Source organism: Mirounga leonina, unplaced genomic scaffold, assembly GCF_011800145.1.
Source record: "Mirounga leonina isolate KUSES-001 unplaced genomic scaffold, KU_Mleo_1.0 Mir_115, whole genome shotgun sequence".
NCBI lineage: Eukaryota > Metazoa > Chordata > Mammalia > Carnivora > Phocidae > Mirounga > Mirounga leonina.
Genome location: NW_023270268.1, coordinates 61749366 through 61771535, shown reverse-complemented (window position 1 = coordinate 61771535; position 22170 = coordinate 61749366). Strand labels below are relative to the sequence as shown.

Below are 22170 nucleotides of genomic sequence, written 5' to 3'. Positions count from 1 at the left end.
TAAACTACGGACAATGCTGAAGACTCCTAAACAATCTGTGGTGTATGGACTAAGGCCATGGTAGAAATGAAAATAGAGAACACTGGGGACACTATATGCTCTAAGCTTTACTTAATGTATGTAATCCTCACTAGAACCCTAAGCAGCAGGCACCATTATGATCTTGGTTTTACAGATACAGAAACTAACCAAAAGGGCTTTTCTCAGAACCTAGTAGGAAGTGGGAGCAGGAGCGAAGAATTTGCCTTAACCTCACAGAGGATATTAACATCATTTGTTTACAAGAAGTCTGGTTTTTATTAAAATCAGCCTTGGGTGTGAGTATTCAGGCTTGATTTTCTTTTGCGGCCTTCTGGGGACTAGCCATCTGATTAGGGTTAGCACAAGTGCATCTGGGCTTCCAGACACATAAAAGAACTTATTTCTCCTAACATTCGTCTTGTTCCACGATGAGACCGGCCTAGAATGTCTGAATGTGTGTGTACATATGTTATCTTGCCAGAATCATTTACCCCACATGTGTCTGGAACCAATTTGATGGACTCTGAAAGCTATATATATTGCATATCCATTAATGGACTTCATAAAAGGAGGTTGTAAAGTCAGATTTGCAACAGGTTGGCCAGTAATTCAGCCACAGTAAATAAGAACAGAGAAGATTGACTCCTTATTGGCTATGTTTTTCATAAGGATTGCTACCGCAACATGGTCAAATTAACTTGTTACAACCCAATATTACTGTGGAATTTCTAGGTGTAATAACTGTGGTGTCATTTCAAGGAGTCAGGGTTTGGATAGTTTAATAATTGGCCCTTTTTCGTGTAATTTTAATGCCCGAGAAAAACCATTTAGGAAAATGATCAACCTTCTCAAATTTCTATCAAGTGTTGACACTTTTGTTTCCAAGTCTGTTTACACACCAACTGGATAGGTAAGACTAGGGTCCTGAGGTTAACATGGCTCTCTCTGATAGCATAAATAACCATTTCTAGTTAAAATAATTTCAAGATTTTACTTAAAGCTTCACCTGGGAGATCTTCTCCCTCTAACACAGACAAGCCAAAAACCTCAATATACCTAGGATGGAGAACCATATAATGGTAATGGTAACACCCTTTCTTTGATAAAAATTTCTGGGAAACTAAAACCCCAGGAAAAATTTTTCGGTCTCCTCTCAAGTAATACTGAGTAATAAACTAGAGACTTGAGTGGAAAACTTTTATAAGCAAGCAACTTTAGATTTGGCAGGGGCAAGGGAGAATCTAAAGGGCTCAGCCAATAATAAAGGCAAGATGTTGTGATATAGTAATAAATATATATTTGGTCTTTGTTCCCAAGTTCCTGATACAAGAGCTTCTAAAACCTTTGGTATTTTCTGAGGAGTTGGAGAGGAGTGTCTTTTGTTATTCATAATAAGCCCCAGTCAACCACACCTGAGCCCATACTAAGGGGTTGCCCTCCTTAGGCCCCCAGATAGCCTCACGAGGGCAGCTGTTTGCCAGAGGAACCATCCATGCGATTAGAGGGGTGGAACTTGCAGCCCCACCCCACGACCTCAAGAAGGGGTCCCTGGGAGAGGGGTTGGAGGTTGAGTTAATCACCAATGGCCAGTGATTTAATCAATCGTGTCTTGGGAATGGAACCTCTATAAAAACCCTAAACAACAGGGTTGGGGGAGCTTTTGGGTTGGGGAGCACATCAAGGTGCTGTAAGGATAAAGTGCCCGGAGAAGGTGTGGAAACTCTTCGCCCTCTCCTCGTACCCTCTCTTCCCCACGTGCATCTCTTCCATTTGGCTGTTCCTGAACCATAGTTTTTAGAATACAGCGGTAATGGTAAGTAAAGTGTTTCTCTGAGTTCTGTAAACCATTAAAGCAAATTATCGAACGTCAGGAGAGAGCTGTGGGCACCCCTGATCTGTAGTCCACTGGTACCAGTGACCACCTGGGACTTGTGACTGGCATCTCAGGTGGGAAGCAGTCTTGTGGGACTGAGCCCTCAACCTGTATGGTCTGGCTAACTCTGGGTGTGTCGTGTCATAATCAAACCTTAGGACAACTACTTGGCATCTGCAGAGAACTGGAGACTGGCTTGTTTGGAAAACCCACACCGTTGGTGTCAGGTGTTCTGTAAGTAGAAACTTCTTAATTAGAACTGGGATATGGAGATGTTTGGTATGTTAAGAGAAATAGAAGGGAAAAAAGTCTATAATCTGATAATGAACTCTGAAAGTTTTGTAGAGTGGAGTCTTTCAAGCACGGGCCCAGTGACTCTGGCCTTTGGAAAACCTCAGATCAGTCACCTAAAGGTAAAAGAGGCCTTAGAGAAACATTCATTTCCCAGAATTGTTAGCCATGTTGCACGGTGTGCCCCCATCCCCATTGTCACCAAATAATTAATCTGAAATAGCTTCTCAGGACTTGTTTTCTTTAAATAGACTCAGACAGGCATTTTACCCATTTTCAAAAATGTTTCTACCCTTTATTCCTCTACGTGTACCACCAAACTATAGATCTAGTAATTCCTAGGCAAAACTTTATTCTTTTAGAATGCGGTTTTTCAGATTATTGTCTTGCACAATGAATGAGAAGGTTTGAGGTGCTATTCTATTACTAATCACCAATACTTTCTTGTCTCGTCAGATAATAAAAATGTAAACTTTTCAGACCACTCGCTCTTTTATCCATGGGCCAAATCAGTTTTTTTAATAACACTAATTTTTCCGCCTGCATATTTAGTACCTAAACAGCACATATGCATGAACAACACGGGAAGTCAGCACTTCAGATACTTATCAGAAAATTCAACCAGGAATTTGCTCTGTTCTGACACTTGCTAGCAGCTCAGTTGAGCCTTCTGGTAGTTGGGGAAAAATAGCTAATGGGTGTGTTAAATATTAATTCTCCCAGATCCTTTGAGTTCAATCTCCATGTTAGCAAGAAACAACTTACCTAGACCTTATTATCTGTGTTTCCTCAAGACAGGAGGATCATAATTAGATCCTAATAAAGCCTCATGCTGTTGGGCTTTTTAAATAGTTACAATAAAAGAAACATTTGAAAAATATTTCTGGATTTTCTATAAAACTATAGTCAAAGACCTGTCTATTAAGATGTAGGTGTATATAAAGATACACCTACTAAACCTTCCTACAATAAGGTGCCAGAGAAATGTAAATGCTGCCTTTTATTGAAGAATGGGGATTACATACCCTCCTATATTCTCTTTGGCTCTGACTTCTAGAAAGCTGAGATTCAAGTTAGACCTCCACTCTGGGTTCTTGACACCTAAGCACCCAGCGAATCCACTTAAGTCTCCTTGAAACCAGCTCAGCAACATCTGTTTCCCCCACCACACTACCCTCCCCCCCAGTCAGTGATTCTCAAGGGGAGGGTTTTTAAAATTACATCCCTCCTCCATCTGGAAATCATGGGGTTAATGAAAAATGTACTGATGGAAATGAATTGTACATGTGGTCAGGTTTTTTTTTGACCATCCTACTTGATATGCATTTTGATGTGCAGGCTGTAGTTGTATGCAAATACGGTTGTTGTGTTGTGTTTTTTGCTAAGGTGGATAGGGAGAACAGTGCTTTAAGTGCTGTTTGTCTAGTTAAAAGCAGCTCTTTTCTGCTTATTCTGTTCTGACCCTGTTTTTTAGTCACTCTCTAGAACAAAAGTGATTGGCACTTCTTGATCCCTTAGAAGAGTATCCCTCCCTTCCCCTAGAGCAGCAATTAATAAATCCTGAACCTCTCTTTACTTTCCCTAGTTCACTCCAAATACTCTGAAAGGGGTTGGGAGGGTAGATGCTGAACTGTGCCCACACGCATGCTTTAGTATTTCAAGCTACCTCTCGGCTTTGTTGGTAGAACATGGGGTAAATGAAAACAGTATTTTCTATTCATGTTTAACCTGAAAGAATTCAAGTGATGTTTAAAATCTGTGGGTTACACAGGGTGTGAAGAGACCCCTGCCTTGCCCAGCACAATTTCTTAGCAGTGGAGTGCTGTTCTGGAATTGCCTAGTGGGGTAGCTTCAGGGACAGAGGTCCTGGACGTTTTTGTTTTTCACCTTTGAACTGTGTTCAGAAACGTCCTGGTTTCACCTTGAAGGTCTCCCTTCCTTCTCCCAGGCAACGAGTCTCTGGTTGGCTCCAGAGCTCTCTACAGGGGCCCTTCAACTACTTCCCCTATGGTCTATGGTAACCCCAAACAGAAGACCTTTCCTTCCCTCCTTCCTCTTTTTCTCTCTCCCACGTCCAATTACCTGAGCATGTTGCCCTGTAACGATGGCTGGGTTTTGTCCCCTTCTCCTCCTTTCCCCAAGTCCAGCCTCAGCTGGATCTTCTCTCGGCTGGGCTACTGCAGGTGCTTCAGACCTCATCTCCTCTAGGTCCTGTCAAATCCACCCTCCACCAGCTGCTCCCTGTCTGAGGGCTCCCAGCATCCTTGTCCCATAACAGCTGTGCTGCTCAGGGGATGCTCCACGTGGGTCCGACCCTGCCTGCCACCCTTCCCCCCCCCCCCACTCATCTGGGCGGCCCCAAGTTTCGTTTCCTGGGAAACTGCGCTTCTCCAGCACCCACCAAGCAGTTCCGCCCTGGGGTGGCTTCACTGGGACCACTCAGGAAGTTACGTCCTACAGAAAGCCCTCCCTGATACCCCCGCCCCTCCACAAGACGATCTACATACCCCTTTAAGCTCCCTTAGCTCCGTGCCTTATCGGTGCTGCTGCTACTATCTGCTTCTGCACTTGGCCCCCACAGGTATGTACACACTTTGGGGAGGAGACTGTGTCATAATCGTCTTTGTAGCCCCGGCCCCTGACCCATCAGCCGTGCCCCCTAAACCTCAAGAACTTCCCTCTGCAGAGGAGCCGGAGCACCCTCCCTCTGTTTTTCCCCCAGGTCTGGGTGATCCGGAGCCAGAGGGGGTGGCCAAGGAACTTCCATAGCATTGGCAATCACCGCCTGCCCAGTCAGGCTTCAGAGCCCAAGCGGGTCATGGCAGGGAACGCGCGGCTGGCTGGAGGTGGCGCTCAGGGTCTGGCGGTCATCCGAGCCCAGACGCGGCAGGCGGGGCGCCTGGGACCGGGCAGGCGCATGCGCACCGTCGTCATGACAACGCCTGCGCGGCGGCCTCGGACTGAAAAGGAGCATGTGGGGCAGCGGGGAGGAGGCCGCCTGCGCGGGGCCCCGGTCCTCCCTTCCCGCTCCCACTACGACCCCTAATCCGTCCTGGGCCCTGGCCGACGGTAGTGGTAAGAACTAGGGTGTCCTTTGGCGCCTGCCTGGCCCACCGGAAGCGCACGAGGGACTCCGGCCCCAGCTGCAGGGTTGCTCGCGCCAGCCCACTCCTCTGAGCGGGCTGCCGGCTCGAGGCGGTGTGGCAGGAGGGTGCCCCTGGGAACCCCAGCTTTGGCCAGAACTCTGGGGCCCCCCAAATGTGGGCGGGAAGGGAGCCCCAAGTCCCCCTGGTGGGTCTGCCTTCACATGAGCCCTTGTCCTGGAGGAAGGTGTGTCTGTTGCTTTGCTCTTACGGTCTCCGGGAAGGGTGTCCAGGTGCTCTTCTAGGGCTCTTTTTTGTGGAAGCTCCAGAAAGCGGGGCCTAGGTGGGCAAGAGGGTCTTGAGACAGCTCCGACTTTGCCTCTCTGTGCAGCCTCCGTTTTAAGTATTTCTGCAGATGTGAATTATCTCTAGCAAGTTAAGCGTAGCCTGCACGCCCCTCCTCCTGCCACCGATTCCATTTTGGATGCTTGTGTTAAAGTGTGTGCTTGTAGATGGGGAACTGTGCTAGCAGCCTTACGTATTCCTCACTGCATCCTTGAGATGGGCACCGTGCTCTGCTTTTAGCGTAAGAGGAAATTTAAGACGGGAGAATTAAGGTAACTTGTACAAAGGCACACAGGTGATCCTGGGTAGGTAGCCCAGTCTGACTCACTCCCAACCCTTGGATTTCCTGCTACTTGGCTGTTCCTGTATAGAAGGGATGGGGGACCACCTCCGAAATGAGCCCTTTCTTTAGAAATTCTAACACGTGCTGCCAGGTGAAAAATATTTGGAATACAAGACTGTGGCATGGATGAAAAATGACATTTGAGTTAGAGTCTTGATATTTTCTTGTGTAACTGGCTAGTCCTAGTTTAAGCTTTACAATTTGAAGACGGATTTATTATTTTCCCCTAATATGAATACAGGAAATAAATTATTGGTGCCATAAAATCCTGACACACAACACTTAGGTGAATTTTAAATGAAAGAGAGCATAGCAGAAAAATATAGCAGAAACTTTTAAATACTTTAAATCCATGGTCAGGTAATAAGAATTTTCTTTTCTTTTCTTTTCTTTTTTAAAGATTTTATTTATTTATTTGAGAGAGGGAGAGCACAAGCTGGGGAGAGAGGCAGAGGGAGAAGCAGACTCCCCACTGAGCAAGGAACCTGATGGGAGACTTAATCCCAGGACCCCAGGATCATGACCTGAGCTGAAGACAGATGCTTAACCAACTGAGCCACCCAGGCACCCCAAGAATTTTCTTGTATTTTTCTTTAGCTATATTTAAGTTGTAGTCTAAGATTCCTTTCTTCAGAGAAACATGAGTTCTGACACATTTCTTCTGCATGTGTTGGGTTGGTGCGGCCAGCTGAGGGCAGGCACTGAACCTCAGAGATTCTCAGGCCAGTCTTTTTAATAGCAAGGAAGGTAGTATGCAAGAAGGGAGGAAAGAAGCCCAGTGGGAGCCCAGCTCCAACAAGTAAATTTGTTAAAGATCTATTTACTGTGTTTCCTGTGGAGAATGCTAAAGTAGCATTGTGTAGTTTGAATTCCATGTGAACCATGGTCACATAAGTCTGGGAAATGGAATATTTTTTTTCTCCCTTCCCTCCAGGCTCAACAATTTGAAGAGTCTTTGTGCACCTGAGTGTTGTAAATGTCCTGAGAAGTATTATAGAGGTCTGCTTAGGTTTAATTCAGCACTTCCCAAACTTACTTGACAATAAAAATCTATTCTATTTAGAACATCTTTGATCATCTCCTGGAAGATTAGTATTCTGAGGAACACAGTTTGGGAAATATTGTGCTAAAATGTTATATAAATTCATGGAAACTTCCTAAAATAAGTGTAGGGTTTCTTATGTACATCCACCCATAAGACAGGAAATTCTGTTGACATTAAAATTTTTCCCAGACCGACATGGGAAAGCTCACACAGACCTTAATTGTAATAGTTCTTTAGCAGTGGGATTGCTGATAAATATTTATTTCTTTTTGATATTGAAATTTCCAAGTTGTCTGGAATAAGTGGGCTAATTTTTTTAAAAGCTTATTTAAAAACAACTATTAAAAGTTTACTGCTTTCATTTTTAATGTAATGTTCCTCATTTTAAATCTTGTTCTGCAAGTTTGTTTAGCAAACTCTTGAGTTCATACAGTGCAGAAATCTCAGCAAAGAACATCTCTTGAGATACAGAGACTTAGAGAGGCTGGCTCCTGAAGATACCAGGCTGGTTGAATAGCGAAATCTCTGAGCCAATTTTTTTTTTTTAAGAGACCTATACAAAAGATAGGACAGAAAACAAAGATAGTGGTATGTGCTTCTAAGAAGAGGGACATCATTTCCACCCCCAGAAGGCTTGGGTCTTGCAAAAGATCCTTTAGTATCAAAGACAGTGAGACCATTAAGGAAAGATGCAGGCATAACAGAGGAAGGAGATTTCAACTCCTGCTTTGTTTCTGTCTTCTTTATTAAGGACTGAACAGAGAAAAATCAACCTTTAGAAATTTCTTTGAATATCCTTTTACTCTGCTACCTCTGTTAGTTCTCCGTTTATGTCACTTCCAAGTTAGTGTCTGCCTACCCTCAGTGGGTGCTTCTATGGCCCTGCTTCTCCAAACAGCATTCTTATTCCCCCCAGTTCTTCTATTTCCCTCTTCTTTCTCTATTCTTAATTCTGTTGCCTTTTCTTCCTCACCCCTGACTCTATGCATACACACATTCGTATCTTTGAAAGAAGTGTGTTTTGGGGGAGGGGAGGGAGGGGAACAGGAAAGGTCTTGGTATAATTTGTATGTGATGAAGAGTAATGCACTTATTTTTCAAAAGCTCCAGAAGTTATTGGCCATCTCCAGGAAAATTATTATAATCTCTGTATGGAAAAGTCCCAGAAAATTAATTCTTTTATATTGCATATACTCCAAGAACTGGATGAAGAAATTGAAAAGGGGTAAGGAAGACACTTACTTGACTACATAAGTAATATTCACTGACATCCATCTGTGTGAAAATCCTGGAATACCGAGTGATTTGTTTAAAGCCATTTGCCCGTGCTTTTTAAAACAGACCTACCTTTTGATTTAGGACAGTGGCTGATGGGCACTGTTAGCTGGTCTTGGAGGTAGTGGAGTACGTGGGGAAGAGCACTAGACCAGCCATCTCTGAGTCTAGCCTTCACATTTGTCCTAAACTCCTGTGAGCTGGATTGATTTATGAAAAACCTTGAAGTCTTTGATATCATTTATCTATCAGGTGGAGATACTTTTTTTTTTTTAAGATTCCATTTATTTATTTGTCAGAGAGAGAGAGAGCACACAAGCAGGGGAAGCAGCAGGCTCCCCACTGGCTGAGCAAGGAGCCAGATGTGGAACCCGATCCCAGCAGAAGGCAGATGCTCAACCGACTGAGCCACCCAGGCATCCTGATACATTGGGGGTTTTTTTGTTTTTTTTTTTGTGAAAGAAAAATTATATAATATAAAAGTGTTTACAAAATCTATAGAATATTCAGTCATCTTAAGTTACTTAGTGTGAATCTGTATTGTGGTACATACTTGGTTTCAGTAAATGCTATTCATGATGTTACTATTTATATAGGAGGAAAAAATACTTCTTTAGTGGGTTTCTTTTTTGTATTTTAATAGATCGGAAGGAATCACATTAAACATTGCTGGTAACAGTCGCTTAATGCCAGAAGAAAGAGTAACAGGTGAAGATTTTTGGATTCTTTTCAGAATTTTAAAGAAGAATCCATATATTAATGGTATATGTCTCCTTAACAATCATTACCTCTTGCTTTCATTTTGCTGATTTTAATTATTCAGTATAAGGAACATCAGCCTGTATTCATCTGTGTTCTTCAGGTTTGGATGTTAGATATAACTTCATAAGTGATGTTGGTGCATACTATGCTGCAAGACTGCTTCAGGTATTTTACTACAAAATGTTCTTAGTTCTTTTTGTTTTCTTCCAGGAGTCAGTTAAGAACCAGTCCTTTTTCTTTGGAATGTACAGGGTTTGAGCACCCCAAGCCTGCTAAGTTAACCCTTTATTGCAGCCTTCACTTTGGAGATGCCCATGCTGCATTGCAGTTCATTTTATTTAAGACAGACAGTGGGGTCAAAAAACAAAAACAAGGACAGTGTGGTCCACCAATCAGAGTAGGTGTACTTTAAGAAAAGGCTTTATTTCAGCGTCAGAAGATTGGCAAATACGGGTATATGTCTGTATTTTCACTTAAAATGTTTAAAGCAGCATATATAATTTTTTGATACCTCTCTTAAATTGGTTTTTTAAGTTCCTAACTACTTGTCCCAATCTCAGTTGCTAAATGTGCTTCCAATGAGCTTAAAAATGATCCTAAAATTCTCATATCCATGCGATGGCACACGGCACAAGAACAGAGTAAAGATTAAAAAATACGAACTAATTCTCAGCAACTACAAAAATGCTGCAAAAACAATCAAAATGTTCTTGAGTTTTCTTAGTTCTCTTTGTGGTGAAACCACCTACTCTAGTGGCGCACACACACAAAATGCTAGTTTTGTAAAATGTCCAGGGTCCTGACCTTGCACTATATTTATAACACTTGAAATAAGCGGAACACCCACTTATGTATTTGTTACTGGTAGGTTGCTGGTACCTAGAGCTCCTGAGTCCTCTTTTGCAAACTTGTACACTATGGTTAAATCAAGGACATTCATACTTTGAATGATTGATCAAAATAGAATATAGTCTTTTTCTTTCATTTATATTGCAACTATGTTTAAATGAGCATGGTGACCCCCCCCCCCCCCCCCGCACACCTTAATGGTAGCTTCTTTTGCTGGACTTTCAGATTTTCTGTTACAAAGATTTTCTTTGGAGGTAAATACTTTTACTTAAATACTTTTACTTAAATAGCTCCTATATTATTTTTTTTCCTAATAATTATATACGTAATAGCTTCTTTCCTCTCCTTATTATAGAAACAACATAACCTCATTTACTTAAACCTTATGTTTAATGATATTGGGCCCGAAGGTGGAGAACTGATTGCTAAAGCACTACATGTAAGCATTTATATACCTCAAACTAACATTTTCTTTGGGAATTTTAACTTCTGATGGCTTGTAATTAACAGAATGAAATGTAATTGTGATCTCATTGTGCAAATGTGTACTTTTATTACACTTCAATTTATTAAAATGTAACATGAGCACTTTTGAACTCCCTTAAAAAAAGCTTTATTAAGATACATCCAGCACATCCAGGTACATCGTCTCTACATCCAGCACTTGTTACTGTCCTCTTGATTTTAGCCATCCTAGTGGATATGCAGAGGTTTTTTGGTTTTGGTTTGCATTTCCATCATGAATAATGATGCTGAGCATCTTTTCATGTGCCATTCTTTGGAAAAAATGTTCAATGCCCATGTCTAGTTGTCTTTTTAAATTCTAAGAGTTCTTTATATGTTCTGGGTATAAGTCCCTTATATATGATTTGCAAATGTTTTCTCTCATTCTGTAGGTTGCCTTTTCACTTCCTTAATTGTGTCTTTTGAAGCACAAAATTAATTTTGATAAAGCTCAACTTATTTTTTCTTTTGTTTATGCTTTTGGTGTTATATCTAAGGCCTTGCCTAACTCAAAGTTATGAAGATTTACACTTGCATATTCTTCTAACAGTTTTTGTTTTAGCTCCTTTTAGTTCTTCGATCTGTTTTAAATTAACTTTTGTATATTATGTGAGGTAGGAGTCTAACTTCATTCTTTTGCATGTGGATATCCAGTTATCCCAACACTATTTAAAACTATTCCTCCCCCATTAATTTTCTTGATGCCCTTGTCAAAAATCTATTACAAATGGTTTATTTCTCTACTCCTCATTCTACTCTATTAACCTGTATGTCTATCCTTATGTCAGTCCCACACTATCTTGATTACTGTAGTTTGTAGTCAGTTTTGAAGTCAAGAAGTGAATCCTTTTTGTTCTTGTTTCAAGACGTGGTGACTCTTCAGGATCCCTTGCATTTCCAAATGAATTTTAAGATCAGTTTATCAATTTCTGCAAGAAAAACAAGGATTTTGAGAGGAATTGCTTTAAATCTTAATTTGGGGAGTACTGCCATCCTAACAGTATTGTCTTCTGATCCATGAACGTGGGATGTGTTTCCATTATTTATATCTTTCATTTCCTTCAACAGTGCTTTGTTTTTAATGTGCAAGTCTTGCTTTTGCTAAATTTATTCCTAATGCTTTATTCTTTTTGATGCTATTGTAAATGGGATAGTCTTAATTTCAATCTTGGATTGTTCATTGCTAGTGTGTAGAAATACAATTGATTTTTTTTTTTAAAGATTTTATTTATTTATTTGAGAGAGAGAATGAGAGAGAGAGAGCACATGAGAGGGGGGAGGGTCAGAGGGAGAAGCAGGCTCCCCGCCGAGCAGGGAGCCCGATGCGGGACTCGATCCCGGGACTCCAGGATCATGACCTGAGCCGAAGGCAGTCGCCTAACCAACTGAGCCACCCAGGCGCCCCAATTGATTTTTATATATTGATGTGTCCTGCGGTCTTGCTGAACTCACTAGTTCTAACAGCTTTTTTTGGGTGGATTCCTTAGGATTTTCCATATATAAGATCATGTTATATGCAGACAGAGATAGTTTTCTTTTCCAATGTGGATGCATTTTTTTGTTACTTTTCCTTGCCTAATTGCCTCATCTAGAACCTCCAGTACACTTGAAGTATTAACAGTAGATATCCTGGGGCACCTGGGTGGCTCAGTGTATTAAACGTCTGCCTTCAGCTCAGGTCATGATCCCAGGTTCCTGGGATCGAGCCCCACATCAGGTTTCCTGCTCAGTGGGGAGCATGCTTCTCCCTCACCCTCTGCTGCTCCCCCTACTTGTTCTCTCTGTAAAATAAATAAAATCTTTAAAAAAACAAACAGTAGACATCCTTGCCTTCTTCCTGCTCTTAAGGGGTTTCAATTAATAACTATTTGCAGTTATATATCCTCTAATATTCATTAGAACACTGAAACGTCTGATTTTTCTTTGTGAAAGAATTATTAAGAGTGGAATGAGAGGAGTTAAAATTTTGCAAGTGTCTGAGGAATTATATTCCTTTAAAAGTGATACAGGGAGAATATGGAGTGATTGCTGAATGGGTGCAGGGTCTCCTTTGTGGGGAGTGGGGGGGGGTGAAGTATTTTGAAACTAGTTAGGTGATGACCAATAACATTGAATTTATTAAACACCAGTGAATTGTATACTTTAAAATAGTTAACTTTGGGTTATATGAATTTCACCTCAATAAAAAAAAGTGGTATAATTTTCTTAGAAAACAAATTTATAGATTTCCCAATTAAAGGAAAATTTATTAAAAATCTGCTTCATTTACTGGGCATTGTTTGGACATGTTTCCTGGGCATTCTTCCCAGTAAAAAACTAGATTTCTTATCTCTTATTGGGAAACTGAATGTTACCTTTAAGGAGTATATCTTATTCTATCTCCATGAAACCATGAAAAATTGAGGAGTCTGCAAATAGTAAGTCTCCTAACTCATGTATACCAAAGAGAATTCTATGGAATAAAAATTTAATGAAGTTTTGATTCTTTTCCTTTTCAGAAGAATGCAACTCTGAAATACCTAAGAATGACTGGAAACAAGATTGAAAATAAAGGCGGAATGTTTTTTGCTGCAATGCTACAAATTAATTCATCTTTAGAAAAATTAGATCTGGGTGACTGTGATCTGGTGAGTAAAATGGTTGAGAAAAATCACCCAGGTACTACATCATTCTCCTTGGAAACCAGGATAGGGAATTGTTAAAGAGACCAGCTAAATGACAGTCTTATGAATTATTAAGTTTGCCCCTAATATCTAATATCAGAGAAAAAGGTTTTTTTGTTTGTTTTTACTATTAGGCATAATAGTGCTATTAATCAGATTGTATTAAATAATACTGTAGAGGAATAACTAGAATAAAATTCTTCCTAAACTTCTATCTATAACCCTTCTTAACCTATGTGGGACTTCTTGAGAAATTGTTTAATTAAAAAAAAATGCTATTTCATTAGAAAGCCTATATTCTAGTTGGGAAAACATCAATAAAGAGAAAGGTGCTACAAAGATGGCGAAGTACTCTGGTAGGAGGTAATCTGCATGATAAGACAGTTGCCTAATATCTGAGGAGGTAATACTTGAGTCATGAAGGGTGAGAAAAAAACTGCCTTGGAGAGGGTCCATGGCAGAACATTCCAGGCAGGGGTCCAGCACACATAGACTCTAAAAGATAGTGTTACCCCAAGTGTGATATGAGTAGCATTGCTATTATAGATTGAGGTAATTTTACTACTCATGTATTTATTTTTACAAATGCTCTATTTTGAGGAATTACAGTTTTCCATTTATGGTAGTGATAGAGCTTTAAAATAAAGTGGAAAAAGTGAGTTGATTTAATAGAGCACTATTAAGTAAATACTAAAACGGAGATTCCAATATGGCAAAAATCGTGAGTGGCACATGAATAATGAAATGTTGAGTCTGGCAGGTTTTAAGAACTGAAAAGCTAGAGTGGCTAGACAGAAGGAGTTAAGAGTATCTCAAGTGAAGGTGAGAGATGTGCAGAGGCCAGATCCAGCAACGTTGTATGGGTTGTGGGTCACAGGCCAGGGGAAGAAGGGATTGTGTTATACGTATCATGGTAAGGCCTTGAGGGGTGACATGATTTGTCCTTTAAAAAGACCACTCTGGTTTCTATGGAGAATTAGAGGGTGGCGAGAGGAAGCTCACTGACCACTTAGGAAGTTACTATAGTCCAGGCGGGCAGTAAGGACTGGGGGTGGGGTGGTGGCACACAGATGTGTTAATTTGAGACCTCTTTTGGAGACAGAATCTCTAAGACTTATTAATTGGATGGGAGGGTGAGTAGACTGGCGGAGAGGAGGCCCAGGTTTTCTGGCGTAACAGATAGGGGTGTGTGGTGGTGTCCATCACAGAAATTGGAGAATTAGGCCCTTCCAATAAGGTAAAGAGGGAATCCTGTGGAAGCTGTGAAAAATGTGATTAGTAAACCTTTCCCACTGCACAGACACTGGAAGTGAGTATGCATATAAAAGAATGCTTGCATAAGGTCTGTTCTAAGTAGTGTAGAACCCTAGCTGGGATCCGCATCTGTGTCTGGGTATCTGAGGTCCGAAACACACAGAACCTTGAGGGCTTAGAAGCAAACCTGGAGGTGAACGTCCTAGGAAATGGATACCGAAACTTTAAGAACTCCCCCGTGCATGTTATAGATTTTAGGGCAGGGAGAAAAGAACATAGTAACAATTCACTTCTGAATCTGACCAAACTATAATTCAGGGTTTACAATTTAAAATACAATTTATTTCTAGGAGTCCAGATTACTAATTTTGAAATAGGAAGGTTATATACTTTGTCAGTTTCTTTAATGAATTTACTGTTTCTAGGGAATGCAAAGTGTGATAGCATTGGCTACAGTCCTAACTCAAAACCAAACAATTAAGGGAATAAACCTAAACCGACCTATACTGTATGGTGAACAGGTATGTATTCAAAGTGATGACAGCTAATATTACTACATGTGAATAAAATGAAGGTACTCGTTACTGAAGTTTATGTCAAGGTTCATATTTTTAGAATTTACTGCATTTACAAAGAAAAGCTTATTTGAAGAAAAATTGAGTTAAATTACGATTTTAGATGTTGTTTATTTAAGCAGTAAACATGTCTTTTTTCTTCCTTTCTTTCTTGTAAACTCAGATTACAGTGAGTAAACCTGTAAAGAGGCAGAGTAGTTAAGGCAAGAACAGTGATTAAAAGTTTTAAAGGTTGGATAAGAGCTCAGTGTAAATTGTTTTGTTGTTTGTTATATTGATATCACTAAACTGCTTTGAAATCAAGAGTAACAGTGGCCAAATATGTGTGAAGAGCAGCATGGGAAGTCTGGACTTGATCCTATAGGTAAGCTGCATGCTGGAGACAAGATGATGAGTAAAAACATTGTAGCTGCTTTTAAGGCTTCTCCTTGCTCTTTAACATTCTTTTAGAAGTGGCAGAGCAGGTTTTCAGATTGAGGACATGAGATTTGAAGGCTAAATCAAAATTTTCTGGATTAGACCTTGAGGAAATAAATCTTTTTTTTTTTAAGATTTTATTTATTTATTTGAGAGAGACAATGAGATAGAGCATGAGAGGGGGGAGGGTCAGAGGGAGAAGCAGACTCCCTGCCGAGCAGGGAACCCGATGCGGGACTCGATCCCGGGACTCCAGGATCATGACCTGAGCCGAAGGCAGTCGCTTAACCAACTGAGCCACCCAGGCGCCCTAAAAAATTTTTTTTTTTTTAAAGATTTTTTATTTATTTGAGAGAGAGAGTGAGAGAGAGAAAGAGCACAAGAGGGGGGAGCGGGAGAGGGAGAAGCAGACTACCCGCTGAGCAGGGAGCCCAATGCGGGACTCCAGGATCATGACCTGAGCTGAAGGCAGTCGCTTAACCAACTGAGCCACCCAGGCGCCCCGGAAATCTGTTAAACTATATGGAAATCACACTAGAAGCACGATTTTTTTTTTAAGATTTATTTGACAGAGAGAGACACAGCAAGAGAGGGAACACAAGTAGGGGGAGTGAGAGAGGGAGAAGCCAGCTTCCCTGATGTGGGTCTTGATCCCAGGACCGACCTGAGCTGAAGGCAGACGCTTAACGACTGAGCCACGCAGGCACCCCAACGATTCCTCTTTTAAGTGTGTCAAGTGGTGTCATTATTCCCAAATCAGAGAATAGTTAAGAAAAGCCCAAGGTCTTTCTCAGGTCCAGGCCCTTGCTGTTAGCCTGGTGCTTCTAGCAGTCAGCTAAACTCCAGCCTGCTTTCTATTCCTCTCCAAGGCAGCCACTACCCTTTGTCCCTGTGAGTACTAGTCTCTTCAAGTGGCTGTGGAGTAGAGGCCTCCTGTGCTTCTTCCTACTTTGCTGTTCCCAAACATAAGCCCTGCAAACCTCTCTTCCATTTCACTATCTGGGGAGCCTGGAAAGATATGGATGCCAAGTGCCATCCTAGGCAAATTGTCAAAGTTGGTAAATGGATCTAAAAACACTACTATTTCTGATTTTAGTTCCCTTCCTTAATAAGGGTGGTCCCTGAACCAGACTTCTTGAGCTAAAAAAAAAAAATGCAATCAAAGCATAAAACACAAATATGTATCCTGTCCTCTGTTCCAGGCACCATGCAGAGCAATACTGGACCCCCTAAGTGGTCAGTTTGCATTTGTTAAGATCCCAAACTATAGCTTCCCTTTGGATCTCTTTCAATGCCAGCAATAATTTAAACAAATCAGACATAGGATTATAGACTACTGAACAATAAAAAATGCTTTATAGTGTTCTACAGAACAGTTATTTTATGCCAGGTACTTTTTTGTTACTTGTGAGGGAAGTATAATTTTACCTATCTTACAGAAAAGAAAACTGAGACTTAGCTTGATGAAATAATTTGCCCAAAGTCAGACAGCTAGTATAAAGCTAGTATTTGGACAATTTTATTATAAAGCTCATATACTTTTATTATAAAACTCATGTACTATCTGCTACTGCTATGTGGTTTCATTTAACTTTTGTAGTTTTTCTGAGTTATTATGTAGAAGTACATAATTTGAGCATACGTAGTTATCCATGTTCGTGATCAGCATTTCCAGTGACTATAAAACTTATAAAAAGAGCAATCTTGGGGAACCTGGGTGGCTTGGTCAGTTAAGCATCATACTCTTGATCTCAGCTCAGGTCTTGATCTCAGTTCAAACCCTGCATTGGACTCCATGCTAGGCATGGAGCTTACTTTAAAAAGAAAAAAAATGCAGCAATCAAGTAAGAGGACTTTTCCTTACCATAAAATACTGACCCATTCATTTTAAGACCTGGTTTGACTTTGTTAAAAACTTAAAGTGTTTAGTATTCAAATCCTCACTGAAGTTATATACTTTTTGCCTGGAAGCAGCTAGAATTTGGAATTAAAAATAAGTCTTCCAGTGACTAGAACAGTAAAACATATTTAGAAATTTGGGATGATTATAAAACGGAAGAACTGGATATCACAGGACTAATGAGTATATTTTTAAAATAGAATCAACATTGAGAAATGTCTTTGTATTTTATCTATAAAGAGTAGAGATCAAGAGAAAAGTTCAGGAACATATGGAGGGTATAAGAAACATTTAGAGATTCTTGAGAGGACAGCAATAAGGGAGCTTAATATGCACAAAATATCATGGGGCCAAGTTTTTTTTTTTTTTTCCCCTCCCCTTCTGGAGTGTTGTTTAGAATTGATTTTTTAAAACCAGCCTCTTTTACATCACTTAGTCACTGTACTTTCCAAGGGCCTGCTGCCGGTTTTTAAAACGATGAACTATCATTTGTGGCAAAAGTGATTTTTCTTAAAAGCCAAGCCCAAACAAATACAAATTATAGGCTAATAGTCTTAACTGGTATCTTTTTAAAAAGCTAATTTAAGTAACTTAGCATATATTTGGAATAAACATGTACAGCTTCAAAACTGTATTTTAGAAAAAGATTTTACCTATTTTTAGGAAGAGTCCACAGTTCATCTAGGCCACATGTTGAAAGAAAATCACTGCCTTGTTGAACTACACATGTGTAAGCATAATATAAAGAACTGTGGTATTAAACAGTTATGTGATGCACTGTATCTGAACAGAAGCCTACGCTACCTTGATGTCAGCTGGTAAGTGATAATACATTAATCCAGAAGTCCTGGGAATAATCTATGTAAATATTCACAGTACACAGGATACACTGTTAGATCAGAAAATGCAACCATTGTTGTCAACTTTTTGTCCTAAGCCTTAGTATTTAGTTTATATGCTATTTTATCTCCTAACAATGTGAATGAGCAATTTAATCATGAGTAAACCAGAACGGAAACATTTTATGGCAAATCTGCATTAACTTTTTTGGAAACTGAGTGATTAAAATCTTTACTAAACTAGAAAGTAATGTTCTATACAACTGTTTTGAAGCATGTTAATCTCTGTGAATAAAATACTTCGTATTTTCAAATGTAACCATGTATTTTTCCCTTCCCAGCAATAAAATAACTTGTGACGGAATGGTGTGTTTGGCTGATGTACTGAAAAGCAATACTACCCTGGAAGTATTAGATCTTTCTTTTAACAGAATAGAAAATGCAGGAACAAAGTATCTCAGTGAAACTCTTGCTTCACACAACAGGAGTCTTAGAGCGTTAGTATGGTTTTATATTTAATCAAAATAAGAGAAAAACTTTTAAAATACTAACCGCAAGCCCCTTAAAACTCAAGATTCATGATGAAATATGAGAAGTTTCTAAACTGACATTTCATTAAACATTTCAATTTCTTTTTCAAGAGTAATGTCTATTAAAAATTAGACTGATTCTAGTTATGATTGCTTAAGATTGAGAAAATTCTTACTGCCTACAGTATTTATCCTGAATTCTATAGAAAAATCATAATATGATCAAGACAAAAAATGAAGTATTATTGGATGATTTTATCCTGAAGGGACCCCAAACATTTACTGAATGAGATAAAACAGGCTGTTGGTTTCTAAAATGTAGTTAACTATACTGGATACATGAAGCATCCACTTAGAAAATGAAGTTTCCTGGATTTTAGTTAGCATTATTCTTAAGTATTTTTAATATAATTCCTAAGATTTTACACAATAAAATGTAATAAATGTTTTTGACTAACTTACGCATCATCTTTGTGGAAGTATGTATTGGTTTTCAGGGTTATTACTTCTTGTTTCTCATAGGTTGTCAGTAGTCAGCAACAACATAGAGGGAGAAGGACTTGTTGCACTTTCAGAGTCAATGAAAACAAACCCCACATTATCGAATGTCTACATTTGGGGAAACAAATTTGATGAGGCTACATGTGTGGTGAGTTGTTTTTTTTTCTTCACTAAAGGCTTTTTCTGGGGTCTTCTCTATAATATCAGGCATTTACAGGTGGCCTTGGAAATGATTCCAAAATGTAGTAAGACACTTCAGTTTGATAAATTTTAACATAAATCCTAAAAATTAAGCACTAGAAAGTTTTGTGGTTGAAATAGAAGACATCAAATACTACATATTAATAGAGAGATCACTGAATTATACAGTCCCAATTCCTCCAAAGTTAAAACATTTTAAAAGTCACAACTGTTGATTTATTCTAAATTTGATGTAGCACAATCTCCAGTCTGCTGCCCAATAATTAAACCAAGACATGGAATTTGGAGACATACAGTGCTTTTATGTTGCTTATGTAAATAGAGCCCTTGATACGACTTTCAAAACAAAAAGCATTGTAACAAATAGTTTTTATTTGGAAAGAATGAAGATGCTTTTTTTGCAAAAAGACTATCCAAAATCCCACCTCTAAAAAGAGTAATAAAATATACTACTCAAACCCTTGATTTCAGAGAAAGATCATATTCTACACATTAGAATTAGTTTGGAATAATAAGCTAAAGTAGAAAGCAGCTAAAATTTTAAATCTTTTATTGTCTAAATATCTGCCTTTCTCTATACTCACAACCTTATGGACCAACCATTTTAACATGTTTGTATGACACCCTTACAAAGATACCAATGACCCATAAGAGATATACAAAGAAAATTCTACAATGAAGACGGAATTAGGCTACCGCCAGGCCAGCATCTAATACTACAGAAATTGTCTAAGTCTCAGTCTATAAGTTAGCTTCAGGGAGTTCATGAACTCCATACAGTTGTATGCCAAAATTTGGTTGCTTATTTTTCTGAGAAATGGGTCCCTGGCTACCATCAGACTTTCAAGGTATATACAACTCCCACCTCCCTCATTTAAGAACACCTGTAGGACTTGAAAATTTTGACCATGGGACCTTTGGCCCATAAAATCTAATACAGAGAACTGTTAATTCTGGGAGCCATAAAACAAAATACCTTAAAACTTAGAAATAATTTTTTCAAGATTATAATTTCATTATGTGATATTAGGTGAACAAAAATCATATGTAAAAAATACTAAAATTCAGTAATTTACTCAGAATATTTTAAACTAAAAATCAGCACAGCTAATCTGAATACTGAAATTAGCTTATTCATTTTTGTGGTAATTAAACAATTTTCTTAATGATAGGTTTTTCTTTTCTTAAAAATCATAGGCTTATTCAGACTTAATTCAAATGGACCGTCTAAAACCAGATAATACAGATGTGGAGCCATTTGTGGTGGATGGACATGTGTATCTTGCAGAAGTCTCCAATGGCCTTAAAAAGCATTATTACTGGAGACCAACTTATGGAGAAGCTTGCACGAACTCACCTAACGCAGGTTTTACTCTTGTACCAGTAGGTGGACATCTATGAAAAACAAGCTCTAAAATAATTTTCACATATTTGTCTTATGTTAATATTTTATTGCCTATTACATTTTTCTTAAATTAGAATGTTTTACCTTTTATACATTTGGAAATGACTATATTAAAATGACTTTGTATAACTATCCATTGTGGAAAAAACAGTAGTATTTTTTAAAAGAACTTTTAGAGGAGAGGGAAGATGGCAGAGTAGGAGAACCCTGAATTTACCTTCCCCACGGACACATGGAGGCAACAGCTACATGTACTGCAGCTCACTCTGAAAACCACCTGAAGGGTGTCCACAGCTAGGTGTAGACACAAGGTCACATCAAAAAGGGTAGGAGGGACAGATGCATCAGGAATGAGACTCCCGGAGTGACTACTCAACAAAGGTGAGGGACATCACAGGCAAGGAGGAGCGACCCCACAATGGACACCCCTGGCCCTGGGGACTTGCACTGGGAAGACCCAGTCTCCATAATGTCTGGCTTTGAAAATCAGTGTGGCTTAACTCCAGGAGAGCTGGAGGACCTAGGAAACCAAGTCCTCACCCTTTAAAAGCCAACACATTACATAACTTGGCCCGAGACAGACCATAGAAGGAACAGTTTGAAAAGTGCCTGGGGTATATGTGAGGGAGATTTATTGACTAGTTTTAGGATGTGTACAGGAGGGGCAGGAATCTACAGGAAAACAGGAGCTTTCTCCAGGCATGAAAGTGCTGGTAGGTGCCCTTTTTCTTGCTCTCTCCCAGCCTAGATAGCCAGGCACTTGGAGAAGCCAGTTCTGACATTCTCCCCCTACCTTGCTAGCCCTGTGTGTCCTGCCCTGTCCAACCTGCTCGCTGTGGTAGGCACCCCTCCACAGCACCTCCTGCCCTGGGGAGGGGGGAGCTAACCCCACACACCAGTGCAGGTGCAATTGCTGTAGCCATGCTCCTCAGCTGCCTATGGATGGAGCAAGCCCTACCCTCAGTGTCTGCAGCAGTCACAGAGGCTCGTTCCAGACAGCTGGGCTAACGGCTAGCCCTGCCTACCAGCAAACCCACAGGTGCTGCAACCAGGTCTCACAGCCAGCCAAACAGGAAGCAAGCCCTGCTTACCAGTGAGCCCAGAGCAGGCAAAGCAGACCACTGGAGACAGGCTGAGCACGTAGAGACTACTAGGGCTTATTAGCTAGCTGTGCAGCGGACAAGCCCTGCCCACAATTGTCCCCTTAACACGACAGGATGATCATTGTAGCCAGTGGGGCAGAGGGCTAGCAACATCCACCAGCATGCCAGCATCTGTCATGGCTCAACCTCAACAGGTTCTGGTGACCAGGGAGGACTGTGTTGCAGGAAACCACAGGATGCCTTCCACACAAGGCCACTACTTTCAAGAGCAGGAGAAGCAGCTGACCTACCTAATTTATAGAAACACAAAATGAGGACACACAGGAGTATGTCCCAAATGAAAGAAGGAAAAACCACAGAAAAAGAGCTAAGCAAATGCCTGACAAGAGCT

General features: G+C 40.1%; 1 protein-coding gene across 2 annotated transcripts; it reads left to right on the top strand.

Annotated features, from left to right (window-relative positions):
• The first annotated feature begins 4787 nt into the window (after window positions 1-4787).
• On the top strand, window positions 4788-20918 carry LRRC34 (leucine rich repeat containing 34). Of its 2 annotated transcripts, XM_034998699.1 has the most exons (11): window positions 4790-5260; window positions 8106-8226; window positions 8920-9038; window positions 9139-9203; window positions 10243-10326; window positions 12890-13018; window positions 14734-14829; window positions 17864-18018; window positions 18381-18536; window positions 19092-19218; window positions 20469-20908. In XM_034998699.1, the coding sequence occupies exons 1-11, from the start codon at window positions 5158-5160 to the stop codon at window positions 20670-20672; spliced, it is 1359 nt and encodes a 452-aa protein (XP_034854590.1). In that variant the 5' UTR covers window positions 4790-5157; the 3' UTR covers window positions 20673-20908. The 2 variants fall into 2 exon arrangements, with proteins under 2 accessions (XP_034854597.1, XP_034854590.1); XM_034998706.1 differs by lacking the exon at window positions 10243-10326 and having other exon boundaries at window positions 4788-5260; window positions 20469-20918.
• Window positions 20919-22170: the final 1252 nt, after the last annotated feature.